Genomic DNA, 17,946 nt, shown 5'->3' with positions numbered 1-17,946 from the left:
CAGATGAATATAGCAATATTGTGACAATGTGGAAAAAAAATGAGAAAAACTGAAATGGACCTTACATATGCTGTTTTTCTGGACTATTGCTGATTGTCATTGTATAACAAGGTCTGGTCATTCATCATTAAATTGTTTATTAGAAGTTGTGCATTTTATTTGATTCCAAGTAATATGTATATATATAAAAAAATAATAATTTCTTCAACTTTTTTTTGCACTTCTTTCTGACTTGAAATGCAATAATGTATGGGGAAAAATCCAAAATGTTAATGTTAGAATATAAGAATGGGTTGCTCTTAATGTCTACTAATATAAGTATATCTTATTACTTTCAATTAGAAAGGTTTTCAGTGTGCTTTCCAGTGATCTTTAGGACTCACAGATTCAGAAGTAATTTTGTGATTCTTTCACATATGTGCTATTCTAACTCTGTACAGACTGAATGCATCTGCACAAACTTCAATTCTATTCCCCAAATTCATTGTAAATTACAAAAGTGGGATAAATGGGGTTTTGGTGCATGATTGTCAATGCCCCATGGTTGTCTGAGACTTTGAAAACTATTTGACCATTCAAATAAGTTTAAAGTACTAAATATTTTTTAAAAATCAACAATATTAATTCAAAATTTTTAATTTTGACTACTATTCGTTTCCATATTCTAATTGTTTAAATCAGGGCTGTGAAGTTGGAGTTGTGGAGTTTTGGTGTTTTAGTCGGAGTCGCAGTCATCAAAAAATCCACTGCTCCGACTTCTTTTTACTTTCCAACTTGTTATGTATATAAAACTGAAAAGTATTGGAATCGTGTCAAATTTGACCCTCCAAGTTTTTTGCAAATCTTAGAGGGTCAAACACATTTGGAGTCTCCCAAACGCCCCAAAAAAAAAATGTCAATTAAAAGGGAAAAATTTGCACATGTGTGTGTGTGTGTGTGTTGGTGTCTAATTTGTTTAATTTCTTTATTCTGAGATATTAAACAATATCTCAGAATGGGTAAAGTTTAAGAAAAGAAATTTGGCACTGAAGCTTGCATATAAAGGGACATTAATGCTATTAAATTTTGGTTCTTAATTAAAGGTCAACAGGATGGAAACATAGAAGGGGTCATGTGTCATAACTTCAGTGCAGTCAAACTTAATGAATATTTTACTCATTATTAGCATTCACAATTTTTTTAAAAATAAAATTCATCTCTACCCTCAAAAGTAAGCTTTTTGTCATTTTATAATAGTACAGTGAAACTTGTTAAGTCTTAACGAGTTATCTTAACTAAACATCTTAACGGTTAAAATAACCATTAAGATGTTCGTCTAAGATGTTAGAATGTGTATGGGGCATGATTTAGTTCAACCACTTTGACGCTTAACTCCTGTGTTAAACCATCTGACTCTGATTTAAAAATCACATAAGTTATTAGGCTTCAAACAGGGTGAACAAAATCATGCCCCCCCACACACAGTCTAACATCCATACATATAAAAAAAAATTTTGAATCTTTTGCATATCTCAAGTCCAAAAATGTAAAAATTTGGGAGGAGTCATTTTTTGACCAATTGCTGCACTTTCCTCTGATATATATAATAGCCGGAAAAGTAAAAATTATTGAATACATATTTATACATTGACTGTGTCATTACTTGGAGGAGTCTTTTAGCTTTGAATAAAAAAGTTTCTATGTTCTATCTTTATTAGAACTCTATTTATTGAATCTTTTATTCTGAGGTCACGTGATGACATCAGAAATCAGGTCTCTTTTGCTAACAAGTCCCCCTCTGGTCAGAGTCAGTCAGATGGTAAGGCAAAGTTGGAGTCAGAGTCAATAGATTTTTACCCAACTCCACAGCCCTGGTTTAAATATATGTATGAATATAATCAAAACAAAATAAAGAAACCAAATAAAGCTACTTCAATCAAAATACAAATATTCATCTAAAATATCTACATAAATTGTAAATTAAATATAACACAATATATTTTGAGAAGCACATAATTTTTCAATTAAAATTTCATATAAAAATTGTTATTTTATTGTTTTCTTCAAAATATAAAACAAACATTTTGCTATTAGAGAAGTATTAAAAAGTATTTATTATTTATTTTTAACAGCATGCAATAACAACTTGTAGCAGTTTTTTTTATTTCATAAACTTACAGTATATTTTAAATTGCTGATCAAGCATTTATGGTACATAACTTAAATGCATTCAATAGTATACAAATTAATCACATGATAAAATCAAAAATATACATATATTTTAAAAAATGTTCACATATACAGTCGACCCCCCTATAACATGGTAGATACATTCTGTTCTTTATGAAATTGATGTTCTACAAGTCCTTAAATACACGAGTCAATCACAGCCCGGCATGTATGCAGTTTACAGACTATGGCTGTTTGAAAGGTTTTCTTCCATAAAATTAATTGATTCTAGATTAATTCGACTCAACATTTCCAAATCATGTATAATTTTTTGGGAATAATCCATATAAACTATGCTATAAACAAAAAATTGTAGGATTACTTACTGAGTATGCACCATTCAATGACACCATTGCTTAAGCTTGTTTTTGTCATGGAGCGGTGCATCAAATGGTGCTCACATGCTTCCTGATAAATTATTTTTCTGCGAAAACTTTGCTGAACTTTGGAGACATCATTAATATAAATATAATTTTTTATGGATGTTAAATAATAAATGGTTTTTAGTAGGTCCACTGCTTGTTTAAACTCAACAGTTTGTGCAATATCCGCTATTGGTCTAGATTCGACCAATCCTGTCGTGACACAAGTTGGCGATGATGTTTTACCGTTATATAAGCGTCTCTTTTAGTGTGTTTATACGAATACAGTCACAATTTTTTTGCCATTATATGAATCCGAATTATATGAACCCATTTTATAGGGGGTCTACTGTAATAACTTTTAAAAAATGTGGATATTAAAAATTATTGCAATTAAATCTAAATTTAAATTTATTTAATAAATAAATTTAAAGACTAATTTGTGAACTTTTAATTCCAATAACAATTAAATAAACTTTGTAATTAAGACTAAGTTGGCATAATGATTATCAGCATAATTTTACATTTATGATATCCATTAATTTTTAAAAAGTTTTAAATTTTGAATTATACTTACAAACATGAAAACGAAATAGCAGTTTCCAGTACAATCTAGTTCAAAGACAAAACTGACTCTGCCAATTTCTGCAGCATGTCCATTAACAACTCTTTCTCTACCTCTAAATCCTGATACATCTAATGACAAAATTAGAAATACATCATCTCTATGTCCCAAAGCTGAGTGAATATGATCCCCTGCAGGTTGCCATGTTGGAGAATTTTTACATCCTCCTTCTGTAAATATTAGTTATCAAATTATTTTACAAATCATTATAATAAAATAATTAAATAGCAATGAAGAAAGTAGAATTTGATAATTTATATAGATAAATATATTTAAAAATTAAAAGAATGTATGATTTACTTATAAATTATACTATATTAATACCTTCAACACTCATGCAACGAGTATTAAAACCTAACGGAATATCATGCCACCATTTGTACAATAAGCCATAGTTAGGTGCTGTAGAAGCTGGGCAGCGCTGACAAGCTGTTAAATCACAATAAAATTATATTAAACATTTCAATAAATATTTACTATACACATACAGAAATATATTAAATAAAATATTCAATTTAAATTGTATCATTTTTAAAATTACATGATAAACATCTGTAATCATTAGAAACAAAGATTGCTGATAAAGAAGCTTTACCTACAAATATCTAAGGAAATTATAATGTAATATATCAGACATTAATTATATTGAAATGTAAAAGCTTTATTAATAATTTCTTTGCATTTTATTATAATTTTAATTTTTCTTTTAATCAAATAAATAAGCATTTATCAAGCTTCCTTGTTTGTTGGATATTTGATCAGTTACTCTTGTAGCACAACTAGTCCTCTATTCATCCAGCAAACTAATCAACAAGAAGACTGCTTAGGCTATTTTGTCCTTTCCTTGTATACAGTCATATATATTAGATGTACTGTACATATATCCTACACTATTATATGTTGTAAAAATAAATATCACAACATTTGGATCAACATTTTAAAAAATATATTATTATGATTGTATAATTCATTCGTTCATTTTATATTATTAAAAAATAATGATAAAAAATAAAATAACTTACGAACTGAACCATTAGAATAATGGTCTTTAGGACAAAATGTACATCCTGATTTGTTGACATATTCCATTCCTGGGCTGCATGGAGGACATTTTAATTTTTTCCCAGATGGTGATAAAGAAACAGCTCCATCAATATCAGTACGACATAATTTAGGTTCAACCCATTTATATATTAAAGATGTTTCTTTATTTTCGTCACAGGGAGAACGTATTTCATAAAAATCTTGTTCTGTACATGGTGGTTGATTTAAGCAATATGCAGATCCTTTTGCTGTTNAACTGTTGCTTTAATCTGATTACTACAAGGCAAAAAAGTTCAATCTTGACCAACAAATCTACTTATTAAATCAAATGCTTTCAGTCATTTCTGCAGTCATCATCAGAATATCTCATAAATGGACAGGGACAAATATAGGTAGGGTTGCACAAGACATGGCTAAATTCTCTTCTGAAGATTTTTCTCAAGTAAATATAGTAAATCTCAGATAGGAAACAATATATCTTACAAAATTTTTTACTTTCTCCACCCTGTCTATAATAATGAATCTAGAAATCTTTAAACAGAATATTGTAATTTGATTTATATACAATGTTCTATAATAATAGAACATTCTGTAATGTATAATGATGGAACATTGCATATAAATCAAATTACAATATTCAAATTTCAAATTAAACACTGAAACATTCTAAATTGTGCACTTTTTAGAATACTACATTATATGTACTATACTACATACAATGTACATACATGCATTGCAACTAAAAACTGGCACATTACCAATTACAAATTTTATAGAATATAAATTAGACAAAATATCAAATTATTATTATTAAAAATTAACCTTATCTACAAACTAATCATATGTGAGAACCCTAGCCATATGGTCTCTGCCAGACACAAGATAAATATCATTTCATATACTTCTATGCTGCTGAAAGGCAATTCACATCCTTTTGATTAATACAATGACAATTTTTGGCATATGATAATTTAATGATAATTTTTTCCATAAACTTGCCTTCCTTTAGGATGTTTGTGGGAGCCTTGCATTTACAAAATGAAGGACATAATTATCTGGAATGTTGTATAGAATAACTAATGCAGTTGCACACTAACATTTTGCTTTTCTATTATCATACTTTCATTCTCTTTAATTCTAATGGGGATTGTCGGGATAAAAATTGTCTGGCACACGGTTTTCCCGCGCTTTTCCAATCGTTCGACTAACGACGGTTGTCGCCATAAAAATGGCGATCAGGCCACTTTTGAAGACTCGACCGCTCATTGGTTGAGCGACATCACGCCATCGGCGGACGTCTTGTAGAGCTGCTAAGTTCTGATTGGTGGGATCCAATTCCGCTTCAATCCTATAAAAGGATTGAGTTGTGGCGGGAAGTTCAGTTCACAGTGGTCTCAGAAAGTGGACTCACATTGGTCTTAGTTCGCCTAAGCTGGTACCGAAGCTTGTCTCGTCTCGTTGGACTGTAAAGGACTTTAGAGTTCGTTGCAAGGTGTCTTTTCGACGGACCTGTGTTGTAGTGAATAAATGTGTTGAACTTTGTTATAATTAATGTTTTGTAAATGTTTGTTTTGTGAACCTTTGTAACTGTACATACGTTATTTTCAATATATATATATCGTTTGAATTTAACTGACGTATGTGGTGTTTTGAACTTTACTGGGATGTTGTACACTGTATATTCTATGTACAGTACTATTAACATGACTTTCATTCTAGTGTGATTTGTCATAAATTCTTGGTGAAGTGTCTATGTCTATTGGGTTTTTAACATTATATAGCATGTTGTATACATGTCATGTCTGTAAACCAATATGTAACCCTTCTTACATATTTTCTTGTATATTCTATCAAAGCATTTGTTGTATGTATCAATAACAACCAAAGCTTGCTGCTGTTGGGTAAATTGTACTTATGGTTTCCTATTCTGAAATCTAATATAATTTCATGTTATCAACCTCCTTAATCCTATCCAGTTCTTCAAAGTATCTCTAATGGGTATGTGTTTTCTTGCAATTAGAGTTCTGAGGGCAGACATTTTGTAGGAGAATGGGTCTTTGGAGCATTTAGGGATATATAGTAGACTGGACAACAGTTTGACATATATTTTGATGAAATCTCCTTATTCCTTAGCACTATATCTGCATCAAGAGTATCATAATTTTGCTTACTTGTTATAACTTAGTTTCATGGCCATATTGGTTATTGTTCATAACTGATTAATTCTTTTATTTTGGGATTTATTTCTTCATGTTAATGTATCATCTATAGCACTACACTATTTAGGACTTTGTGTATATGATTAGGTCTTTTCTTTACAGTTTCCTTACCTTAAATCTCTTAGTAGTCCCACCATTGGGCTACCTGCAGTGACCTCTCTTTGCTGTAATTATATCTTATCTCTGAATTTGAATAATGAGGAGTAGCATATCATAAATAGTAGATTAAAGTTTTATATAATTATTATATAAAAAGTTTTATATAATTATTTAATTATAGGAGATTTTACAATAAAATTTATTTAATAGTAAATTAATGGTATATCTGATATATATACATATTAAATTTTTTTTAAAAATAAAATTTATATTTAAACATATTTTAAGTAATTTTAATTATCTGCAAAAAAAAATGTGTGTGTCTGTGTGTGTGTGTGTGTGTGTGTGTGGATATGTACGTAAGAAATTATTCCCTAGACAAGTGACGCATTCTTCATGAATAAAAACACAAGTAAATGCAAAGCTTTCTAGAAGTAATATTTGTTGATGACCATGTGTTCAAGATATTAAAGCAGTCAGCTTCCTTGTTTGTTGGATATTTGATCAGTTACTCTTGTAGCACAACTAGTCCTCTATTCATCCAGCAAACTAATCAACAAGAAGACTGCTTAGGCTATTTTGTCCTTTCCTTGTATACAGTCATATATATTAGATGTACTGTACATATATCCTACACTATTATATGTTGTAAAAATAAATATCACAACATTTGGATCAACATTTTAAAAAATATATTATTATGATTGTATAATTCATTCGTTCATTTTATATTATTAAAAAATAATGATAAAAAATAAAATAACTTACGAACTGAACCATTAGAATAATGGTCTTTAGGACAAAATGTACATCCTGATTTGTTGACATATTCCATTCCTGGGCTGCATGGAGGACATTTTAATTTTTTCCCAGATGGTGATAAAGAAACAGCTCCATCAATATCAGTACGACATAATTTAGGTTCAACCCATTTATATATTAAAGATGTTTCTTTATTTTCGTCACAGGGAGAACGTATTTCATAAAAATCTTGTTCTGTACATGGTGGTTGATTTAAGCAATATGCAGATCCTTTTGCTGTTTAAAAAATATTTTAATAAAATAATTTAACTTAAATATGACAACTTTAATTTTAATAAAAGGAAAAGTAATATATAAAATGATTTAAATAATATTCCAAAACAGTATAAATTATTTATTATATGTTAATATCAAAAATGAGAATATACTGTATATTACAAGAATACATATACACAGAAAGACATCATTGATGAGAATTTTATGTAAAATAAATAAAATATAGTTACAAACGTTTTAATTCAACAGAAACAATTTCTTTTGATTATCACAAAATATTCAAATAATTCTCATAAATTTAAGAGGAGGATAAAATGAAGTGGCTCATTGTATCAAGAACTCATGAATCAAGGTCATACTACTACAGTAGAGTGTTGATTTTCCGAATCAATTGGGGACTGAGATTGTCCGGATAACTGATATTTTGGATAACTGATTTACGTACGAAAAAATAGTTTAACGTATCCGATGTCGAAATTTTTATCCGTTGCGTGTCGCTTTGCGTTGAATTTTCGTCGATGTTAAGCCTAACAAAGACTATTGTATCGTTAAAAATTATTTTTTTATTTTGTAAAAACAAAATAAATATATTGAAAAATATAAAAATAATAAAAAATTATACTTCAGATGTTAATTTAGTATCAAAAACGTAAAATATTTGAGTAGCCCAAGACATAGCCAAAGATTGAAGCGCCACAGCACTGGCAAAAATTTAAATTTGCCGACTGGAATTCTTTCGGATGATTGACGTTTCGGATGATTGACTTTCGGAAAATCAACGCTCTACTGTATTGAATACAGCATTTTTATTTTTGAAAATGTAAAGGAAAGTAATTATTATTAATAATAAACTAAAAAATTAGCTTTCATATGCACTTTAAAAAATTTTACAAACTTAAGTCTAACTTTTTATACTTATATAACTTTTTACTTACGTGCATACTGAGTAGCATTGTTGCAAGCAATGCATGAAGAAGCACCCTTTCCAGAATAAGTATTTTCTGCACATGGGGTACAAAGCTTTGAACCTTCACTACTGTATGTTCCAGGCTCACATGGAGAACATTCAGATGTATATGCTACACCTGTATTTAAATTTTAAAATAATTAAAATAACATGTCATTTTACAAATATAACCAAGATTTATGAAATGCCATATTTAATCACATAATCCATGCTCTTAGTAATCTGTATATCCCATTTTTTAAGATACTGACTTAAAAAAAGAAAAACTAGTTCAATTTAATTTACTACATGTTTACAAATTTTACAAATTGGTGGTTTTAACACAATAGTAATCTTCCCTCTCATTGTTTTGTAGCATTCAATATGGTAGCATTCAGTTTACAAGTATAAGTAGTATTAAAAAATAAAACTACCAAAAAAAAATAATAATAATAATAATAATAATAATAAAGTATTTGTATATCTAATAAAGATAAATACTGCACTCCAAGAACCTATAACCGTTGGAGTGCAGTATTTTACAGATCCCAGTGTTTTGCAGTGTAGTGTAATAAAGATAAATTATCTGCAATTTGTAGTAATGTATTTATAATGAATTAACTTACTATTTAGTAATGAAAGTAACACTATGCTGTTTAATTCAAATCAAACGAGAAAAACTGTTAATAGACCAATAACTTAAACTAAGAAGTAATAAAGACAAAGATTATTTACTGTCAGTCTCAGTTGTATATTTAACTTACTTTATTGATCTTTATTTTCACAAAATTAGTCACACAAAAATGTTTAATAATATTGCTCATAACTATCAACTATAGGTAGTCATTTTATTAAGCAGTCATCTGGACTTTGCAGGTTGCACTACCAAATTTGTTTTAAATAAACTGTGCACTACAACTTTTTGTCACAAATTTTTGAAAAAAACATGCATGGATTATTCAAGTAAACATGGTAATTCAAATTAAAATTTATAAACTCAAATTTGACAGATCAAATAGCTAATATACATGCAAATTTCAATAGAAATAACAATAGAATAACTTTCTACACAATTCTTAGTAGTTAGTTTAAAGAAGAAATCAGTAAAAGTAATAAATTTTATTCTTATATATTTCCATGTCTTTGTGTCAGAAAATATTAATTCAATTAAATATCTGACAGAATAATTTTTATAATTTCAAATATTTTTGAATTTAAAACGTATTTTATTATTTTGAATATATAATGGAACAAATAAGATATTGTCCATAACTTTCTTAATCTTCTGTCTGAAAAATAAAATTTCTGTGTTTTACTTATAAGGCTACAATACTATATCCATTTAAAAATTCTTAATATTTCTTATTAAAAATTTCATTTTATATGTAAATTTATTTTTATTTTTTTATTATTATACTTCTTATTTTAATTTACTTTTGTTTTAAAACTTTTCACTGAAAAATCAGTTTGAGATGAATTAGTTGCTACAGTTGTTTAATTAATTGTCACAGATAAAATACTAATTTATTAACTAAGAAAACTGGCCAAATAAAATTAATTAAATTAAAAAAAAATAAACATAAAACACAAAATGAAGAATATTGTTCTTTTAAAGTTGTAGAACAGAATTGTTCCACAAGCATATTTTTTCCATAACAGCCAATTGTCAAGTGGTTAAAATGTCATCTTACCATTATGGGGATCTGGGAATGAATTTGGTTGGATCAAAAACCCCAAGAATTCTTCAGAGTGGTAAAAAAGTTTTTCAATCAGTTATTTTTTTTTTTTAAAGTTATGCTGTGGCCTCATCTGATTGATTGACTGAGAGCCATGGCAGTGGAAATCATTTCAATATTTTACAAAACATAAATAATTCAGTTTGCTAAATGTAATTTCAGTTATGTACTTTGATTTCTCCATAAAACAAAATAATCTGCTCACTTAAAAAATTTTTTGATGTTTAAAATATTGAAAGATTTAATAATAAAAAGAAATGTTGATTATGTGTATGCATAATGTGTACAAAATAAAATTTATAAACATAATAAGAACTCAAAATTTTCTGATTTCTTGTCAAAAACAATTTGTTTTATTATCAATTTTTTAATAAAAAACTAAAGAAAAAAAATAATTTTTTCAATATTATATACTAACTAAAAAACAGGTTTTTATGAAATTTATTAATATACAAATAAAACTAATGTAGCTTTAAAAACATTAAAATATCTATTTATTAAAATAAATTTAATAATTTAATAAAAATAAAGTAAACCTTATATAAAATTTATATTATGTCAAAGATAGACTACATTTAAATTTATTATCACATTAGGAACTCTTTCCTTCATCATTTACAGTTCATCCTGAGTGTTTCACATGGCATCACAACAAACTATAATTATTTGTAATTTATAACAATTCTTTGTAAACTAGGATAATTTTATATATTCTTACAGTTATTCAAACATACGATAATAAGTTTTCATTAATCCTTTGATAAGTGGATTTACCAGTGGCTCCTTTTCCTCCCAGAGGAGAGAGAGCCACTGGTAATGTAATACGGAGCCTCTCCTTTTTTAAAAATGTAATATTTACAAAAAAAAAATTAATATCTCATTCTAATTCATACTTTTTAATAAACTAGAAAATATCTTCTTCTTCCAATTCAATTGTGTTGAAAAACTTCAATTATTCAGGAGAGAAGTGTGAATGATTTGTAGTTGCAATGTTTGTCTTTATGCTAGAAAATTCTAAGCTAAATCTTGCAAAACTTACAAAGTCAGGTGGAAAAAATTTTCTAGATCTTTCAATAAATTCCCTGTCTATAACATTTCACATCTATCTGTACATACATGAGCATACTACAATGACACAAACTTGAAGAATGTATATACATGTGCTTACTCTGTAGTGCCACCACATGTATCGTGTATGTTTATGCAGATGCTCATCAAACAGTTTAAAAAAGTATGATAAAACTAAAGAAAATATACAATTTAAACAATGGAAACAAATTAATAATTATAAACTATTCAGAAACATACAAATGATATTTAAAATTGATATTAACACATACTAAGAGTTTTCTATATACAGTCGACCCCCCTATAATTACGGTCCCTATAATTACGATTCCTATAAAACTACGAAAAAATATACGTATTTTGGAAATGTTGAGTCGGATTAGTGTAGAATCGATTAATTTTATGGAAGAAAATCTTTCAATCAGCCGTAGTCCGTAAACTTGACACGTGTCGGGCTGTGATTGGAACGACTTGTAAGAAATCGGATTCCTAATAAATTGGAACGTATCTATATCTAATAGGGGGGGTCGACTGTACATTATAGGTTTTTTAATGTCTCACAGACATAAAATATTTTACATTTTAAAACTTTTAGATTTTTCTGTAAAGTACTATACTCAATATCTCCTTTGATTGTACCATTTTATTTTTCTGTGAATGGTTTTCTTCTATACAAACAATCCATATTAGTGAGTGAGTAAGTCAGTCAGTTTAGGATGTTTTATATATATACATAGAGGCCTATATTAAAAATTTCTAACCTGTAATTTCAATGCTCTTAATTCTAACAGGTTTAGGTTTCCTTCCATTGTCACCAAGACTCATGCCTATTGTTTTCCAATATAAAATATTCAATCCAGCTTTTAGCTGCATCTGAAATATAAAACAATGGAGAATTACTATACTTATTTAACTTAATAGAAAAATCAAATAACTTCTTGGTTTCTAATCAGTTCCATTTCCTTAATGTAACAATATCAATTAACAGTAGAAAAAATAATTAATTTTTATTAATATCAGAAAAAAAATATTGAAGAAAGGAAAAATTATATTAACTGTAAAATGACATAGTTTCAATCTCAGGACTTCTTTAGGAAATCTTTCATCATCTATATTTGATTTGGAATCTTTCAACTATATTTTTATTTAACATAAGTGCTTTATATATTATGATTGCATATGCACATACATTTATATTAACAAAACTACAGAGAAAAATAAAGAAAATTTTGCAGATACAGAGGGAAACAATGATGGTAAATTTTGTTGATTTACACTAGGAATATTAAGTGCAAGATTCTAAATTTTATGAAAATACAATAATTAACAAACTAATTCTCTTTTATTTCAAACATATATTCAAAATTTCAATTAAAAATGGCAGACAGTATTATACACTAAAAAATATATTCAAAATTATTATGTTTATTATAACAATGTGTAATTGGAATTGCTCCCATACTTAAACTTACATAGGTTGCTTGGAAAGTTTTGTCCTCCAGATTTACTTTTTAGTGTCTTTCAAAATACTCTCCATCACACTCAATGCATCTTGCCATATGATGAAACCAGTCATCAAACCAAGCCTCCCACTTTTCTTCTGGAAGATCAGCACACTCTTGATCCCACATTGCCAGAAGCTCATTGTCACTGAAAAATCTCCTTCCTTTGAAATGTTTTTCGACTTTTTGAAATAAGCTAAAGTCACAGGGAGCAAGATCTGGACTGTATGGAGAGTGATCCAAAACAGTTAGTCCAGACTTTATCAAATAGGTGTATCCTTTGACTTGTATGCTGGAATGTTATTGTGATGTAAGAGCCATGTCAAGCAAGGATCTTGGTTGGATGTTCCTCAGTTGTTGAATGACTTTTGGCAAACAAGTTTGAGAGTACCAGGAACTAGTGACTGTATGCTGTTTTTCTAGTATGACCCTCTCCACAATACTGTGTTTTGCAAAGAATGCAGGAATTGTTCATTTCTTTATTAGATGCAATTTTCAGACTTCCATTGGAGTTATTTCATCTTCAAAGAGCCAAACTTTGCTCTGAAATTTTGTTGGCACATCATAACAATACAGCCAGGTCTCATCACCTGTTATAATGCTGCTAACATCCTTGGATGTCCCAGATTCAAACCGTTTAATCATTTTTTTACACCATTCTACCCTGTTGTGCCTCTGCTCCTGTCAGTGAATGGTACACCCAAACCAAACAAACCTTTCTTAATCCTATGTGCTTGTACAGAATGTCATGAACAGTTGATGCACTAATATTCAATAATTCCTGAATCTGCTGATAGGTGATTTGCCTGTGTGACCGTAGGGTCGGCACCTCTTCGGCGCCCTGTCAGGATGACACCACCGAGTCTCTAGGGGACTCGGAAATCGCGACTTTATGTCACGAGATTTGCGAGCGGTAGCGTGTGAGCGCTTGGATTCGGAGTAGAGGTGAGGAGAGAGACGAGGAAGTGACTCACTCGGACTCCATATTTTCTAACAAAAAATCAATTTTAATAATAAACAAAGAAAATACAGAGATATCGGCATATTAGCGGACTTAATTATACTATTCCGTTCGAGAGAGAGAGTTTACAACCGAATCGCGGGTTGATAAATACCTTTCTTTTTCCTAGGTCGCAGATCTGTAGTATGATGACACTCTTGACGCCTCTGAAATGGTCTTTCCACTAGTTCTTGTCCGTTAATTGGATCTCGGAGGTGTGGAAGCACGGAAGTGGGATGAGATTCTTAAGGAGACACGGTGTTACTTCTGTCAAGGTGTTATTTCGGAATTTTGATGCACGGGTTTTATCCTGGGTTGCGGTTTTAATCCTGGGCACGGTTTGAATCATGGATCACGGTTTTAATCCTCGGATGACGACTTTTGTAGAGGGACTTCGGATGACGACTTTTGTAGAGGGACTTCGGATGACGACTGACTTCGGGGTCGTTTTTCTTTTTCCCTTTTTCATTCCTCTTGGGTTTTTTCCATGAGGTCAGGTGATGGCCTTTAACGGTCGCCCGTCCAATATGTCTTTTCCATTCAAAGTTCCTGGTGACACATCCCTGACTAACTTGATCTGACTCAACAAGGAACAAACCCCGTGGGAAATAATTTTTATGGCTTTTAGCCTAACTCGATAAAACATTCGAATTTAACCGATTAAAGTTTCCAATAATTAAAATTTAAAATAACACTTTATTGTGGGTTTGTTCGTCCCTCACACCTGTCTTCTATGAGAAGTTTCTCTATAGCAGCTATATTTTCTGATGTCACTGCTTTTGTTGATCTACCGGAGTATGGGTTGTCCTCCACACTGAAATTACTGCTTTTAAACTGTTTATACCATTGTGTCTTAGTCTTCAAGGAAAGACAATGTTTCCCAAAACAGAAGACATTTCTGAAAAACACTCGTCTTTACTGAGATTATGTAAAAATTTGTAACAGATAATTGTCCAATATTCAGTTTTTATCCACACTGCCATTTCCTGGTATTTTCACACTGCTTGCTGAGGAAGTACCAGAAACAGGAACTTGATTTTGACTATACTCTGCCCATTTTTCATGCTGTTTTGATAGGTGAAAGACTCATTTTTTTCTATGACCAATAAAAGACATGTAGGCAAAACATCCAAGTAGCCTATGTACAGTACAATATGATATCTAAAACTTTTAAAATAAAAATAAGCCTTTTAGTATTTTTTTACAGAATTAAATTATGTTCTTTTGCTATTAACAGAAAAAAAGAGAGAGAGAAAATACAAAGAAGCAATTTTTAGACATTTTTGTTTTGTTTTGTAATTAATCTTGCAAGTTAAAATTTGTAGTCAATGCACTTAGATGAGTGTATTCAGTATTCTTTGGAAAAAAATTATTGCTGGAACACATAGTGACTAAAAATAAAATTCTGTTTTAGAAAAAATTTAACAGTCACTAAAAAATAGTATTTAATACCAGTAATGATTTATTTTTTCTTTATAGACATATATATTTATATTTTAGCATTTTCCATGTTTTTTGTGTATCTCCATCTGTACTCTCCTATTTCTTGCTTCAGATTTAGTGTCAATTGCTAAATGATCCAATTTTAGTAACCACATTTTTTCCCTTTAAAGGGGTAATTCCCTTTCAAAATATCATTATCTTTGTAAATCTTCTTTCTTCACAATTTATGTCACCAGACAATATTGTCCATTTGTTGAAAGATATCCTCTAATAAAAGGGCAGAATCTCTATCCCATTAGCTTTTTATGTTAGCTCCAATTGGCTCCAAATGCTTTTTATGTTAGCTCCAATTATGTTAGCTCCAAATGAACAAAACAAACCAATTCTTGGTTTGTTTTGTTCATTTTTTATCATGCCAATCACTAGTCTTTTCACCAGAACAAAAGTTTTTCTTACTAAGCAACTGCTAGTACTACATAATGGCTATCAATACTTTTTATGCTATCTGCTGGTACAGCATACCAGTGTATTTTGGCTGAAACATAACTCCAGCTGTATTAAATGTAAAAAGTTATTACTTTAGTATACTGCAATATAACTGAATTAAAGATTAAAATTATTGCTAGCGAAAATAGTTTTCACATAATACATAATTTGATTCCTATAAAAAAAAAATAGTCTTGAACATATACTTAGTGAAATATCAATACATAGACAAATTAAATATTGCTTTCTAAAAGAAAATTTTGCATAATTTCGTTCATACATTTACATGCTACAACTCATTAATCTTTAAACTTACATTATGTAACAAATTTTCATATAAAATTTCTTGTTCACAACTTTCAATCTAAAATCTAATATCAAAGAAAAATGTTTTAAAACATTTTTTAAAGAATATTGAAATATATTAAATGCTTAAAAATACTACTATCTTCAAAAACATTTTATTATAAAAAACTGAATTTATTTTTTAACAACAAAAATATCACATAATTTCTTGACAAATGTTTTGGTTTCTGTATATGTAAGCATATCATTATATGTAGATACATAATTACATATTATTATATTGTGGGATCTGCGAATATCCATGGAGTTAATATTCGCAGGAATTAATGAATTTGGTTACCACAAAAGGAGGAGGCGAGCAAGATACATGATTAAAACTATCTTTATGTACAAAAGTTATATACAAGATCACAGTACATGAAGTCGTTATGGGCTTAGCACGTGACGGTTCACACAAAGAGTCTTCATACAGCACTCCTGAAAGACATACTTTCTTCTTTGAACACCAGAAACCAGAATCTGTGTTGCCAGTCCCGCACACCATATATAACCCCCACCGCCGATACAGTGCTGCCACACAAAAAAATGCCCAAAACACCGCACACAAAAAAAAAACCAAAAATAAATTCCTTTTTTTTACAATTACAATAATAACATTGACGGTATACAAAAAATATATATACATACACAAAAAAAATAAAGCATAAGCAAAAGAAAACAATTTTTTTTTACATGACGACAACAGAGACCGACGATATATACAAGGATGACACAATATGTAGATATTCAGTTGCTAAATTGTTGCGTCATTTAAATATCATTTTAATTAAATATCTCATTAAGTTATGCTATAATAATAATAAAAATATGAAATCAAAATTCTACAATTAAATATCCTTTTCAAAGCAAGAGAAACAATCAATCACTCAAGAAATTCATTTAATATGCCAATTTTTCTTTAAAAAAAAATTAACTTTAATTTAAAAACTAAATAACATTACAGTAAAACCTTGTTAATTTAAGTCAAATTCTAAGAAGTAAGAAGTAAAAAAATACCTGTAGATACTATATCCAAATAAAAAAATACTATATCCAAAACCTGTAGATAGTTTTGAGTTAAAGCAACTTAATGTTAATACAGTTCAACTTATTATATATATAGTAAAACCTTAGTAATAAACTATTTAAAGAATGACATATTGTTGCTTGTTGTTGTAACCTTCCTTGTCACAATATAACATATGAGGGCATACGAACAAAGACAAGTAAGTATGAACTTACTTGTCTTTGTCTAAGTTAAGTTTGGTCATCGTCATCACCCTAGTTGAATGTATTATGATTGAATAAAGACAATTGTTAATTAAGCAGTAGTTTTATATCAAAAAGTGCTCAATACTAAACTTGTGAATATAAATATACATGAATTATATTCATATTATTATTATACATTAGAGTTATATAAATTTATATAATCTTAAGACAATGTAAATCAAGTTTTGAATTTATTTTAAAGCATGGAAATTTTAATTGAAAATTGAAACATTAATTTAAAAACTTACTGTCATTATTTTCCATTCGCCTTCTTCTGTTGATGGTGGCCATTTATATTTCTTTGCTTCAGCTACAGTTTGACATTGATCATTTTGTACCTAATTAGTAATTTTAATTATAAAATTTACTATTGTATTGATATAATAATTATAAAATTTAAAAATTATTTTTAATATGAAAATATTGCATATAATATTCTTTAGATCACAGGAATGTGATTTTTATTAGTAACAACTGAATGATTTGCCTCAGCAATTAATCATTTTATTACCATTAATTTCATGCTTAATTTCACCAATTTTTTTGACATGAA

At 28.9% G+C, this 17,946-nt stretch overlaps 1 protein-coding gene across 1 annotated transcript in view; it reads right to left on the bottom strand.

Moving 5' to 3' along the window:
- LOC111628641 (UPF0577 protein KIAA1324-like) overlaps positions 1-17,731 on the bottom strand; it is a gene marked incomplete at its 5' end in the record, with an annotated part of 61,584 nt that extends 43,853 nt beyond the window's left edge. The window contains 7 exons of the mRNA XM_023372472.1: positions 3,148-3,365; positions 3,520-3,624; positions 4,218-4,487; positions 7,284-7,595; positions 8,531-8,680; positions 12,107-12,218; positions 17,642-17,731. Of these exons, the coding sequence (XP_023228240.1) occupies positions 3,148-3,365; positions 3,520-3,624; positions 4,218-4,487; positions 7,284-7,595; positions 8,531-8,680; positions 12,107-12,218; positions 17,642-17,731 (1,257 nt within the window). The remainder of the gene's footprint in view (positions 1-3,147; positions 3,366-3,519; positions 3,625-4,217; positions 4,488-7,283; positions 7,596-8,530; positions 8,681-12,106; positions 12,219-17,641) is intronic.
- Between the last annotated feature and the right edge of the window lie 215 nt (positions 17,732-17,946).

The sequence above is a fragment of the Centruroides sculpturatus genome, unplaced genomic scaffold (assembly GCF_000671375.1).
Source record: "Centruroides sculpturatus isolate CEXI.00-Female unplaced genomic scaffold, Cexi_2.0 scaffold419, whole genome shotgun sequence".
NCBI classification, from domain to species: Eukaryota; Metazoa; Arthropoda; class Arachnida; order Scorpiones; family Buthidae; genus Centruroides; species Centruroides sculpturatus.
The sequence above is the reverse complement of the archived record's forward strand: the minus strand, read 5'-3'. Positions and strand labels throughout refer to the sequence as shown.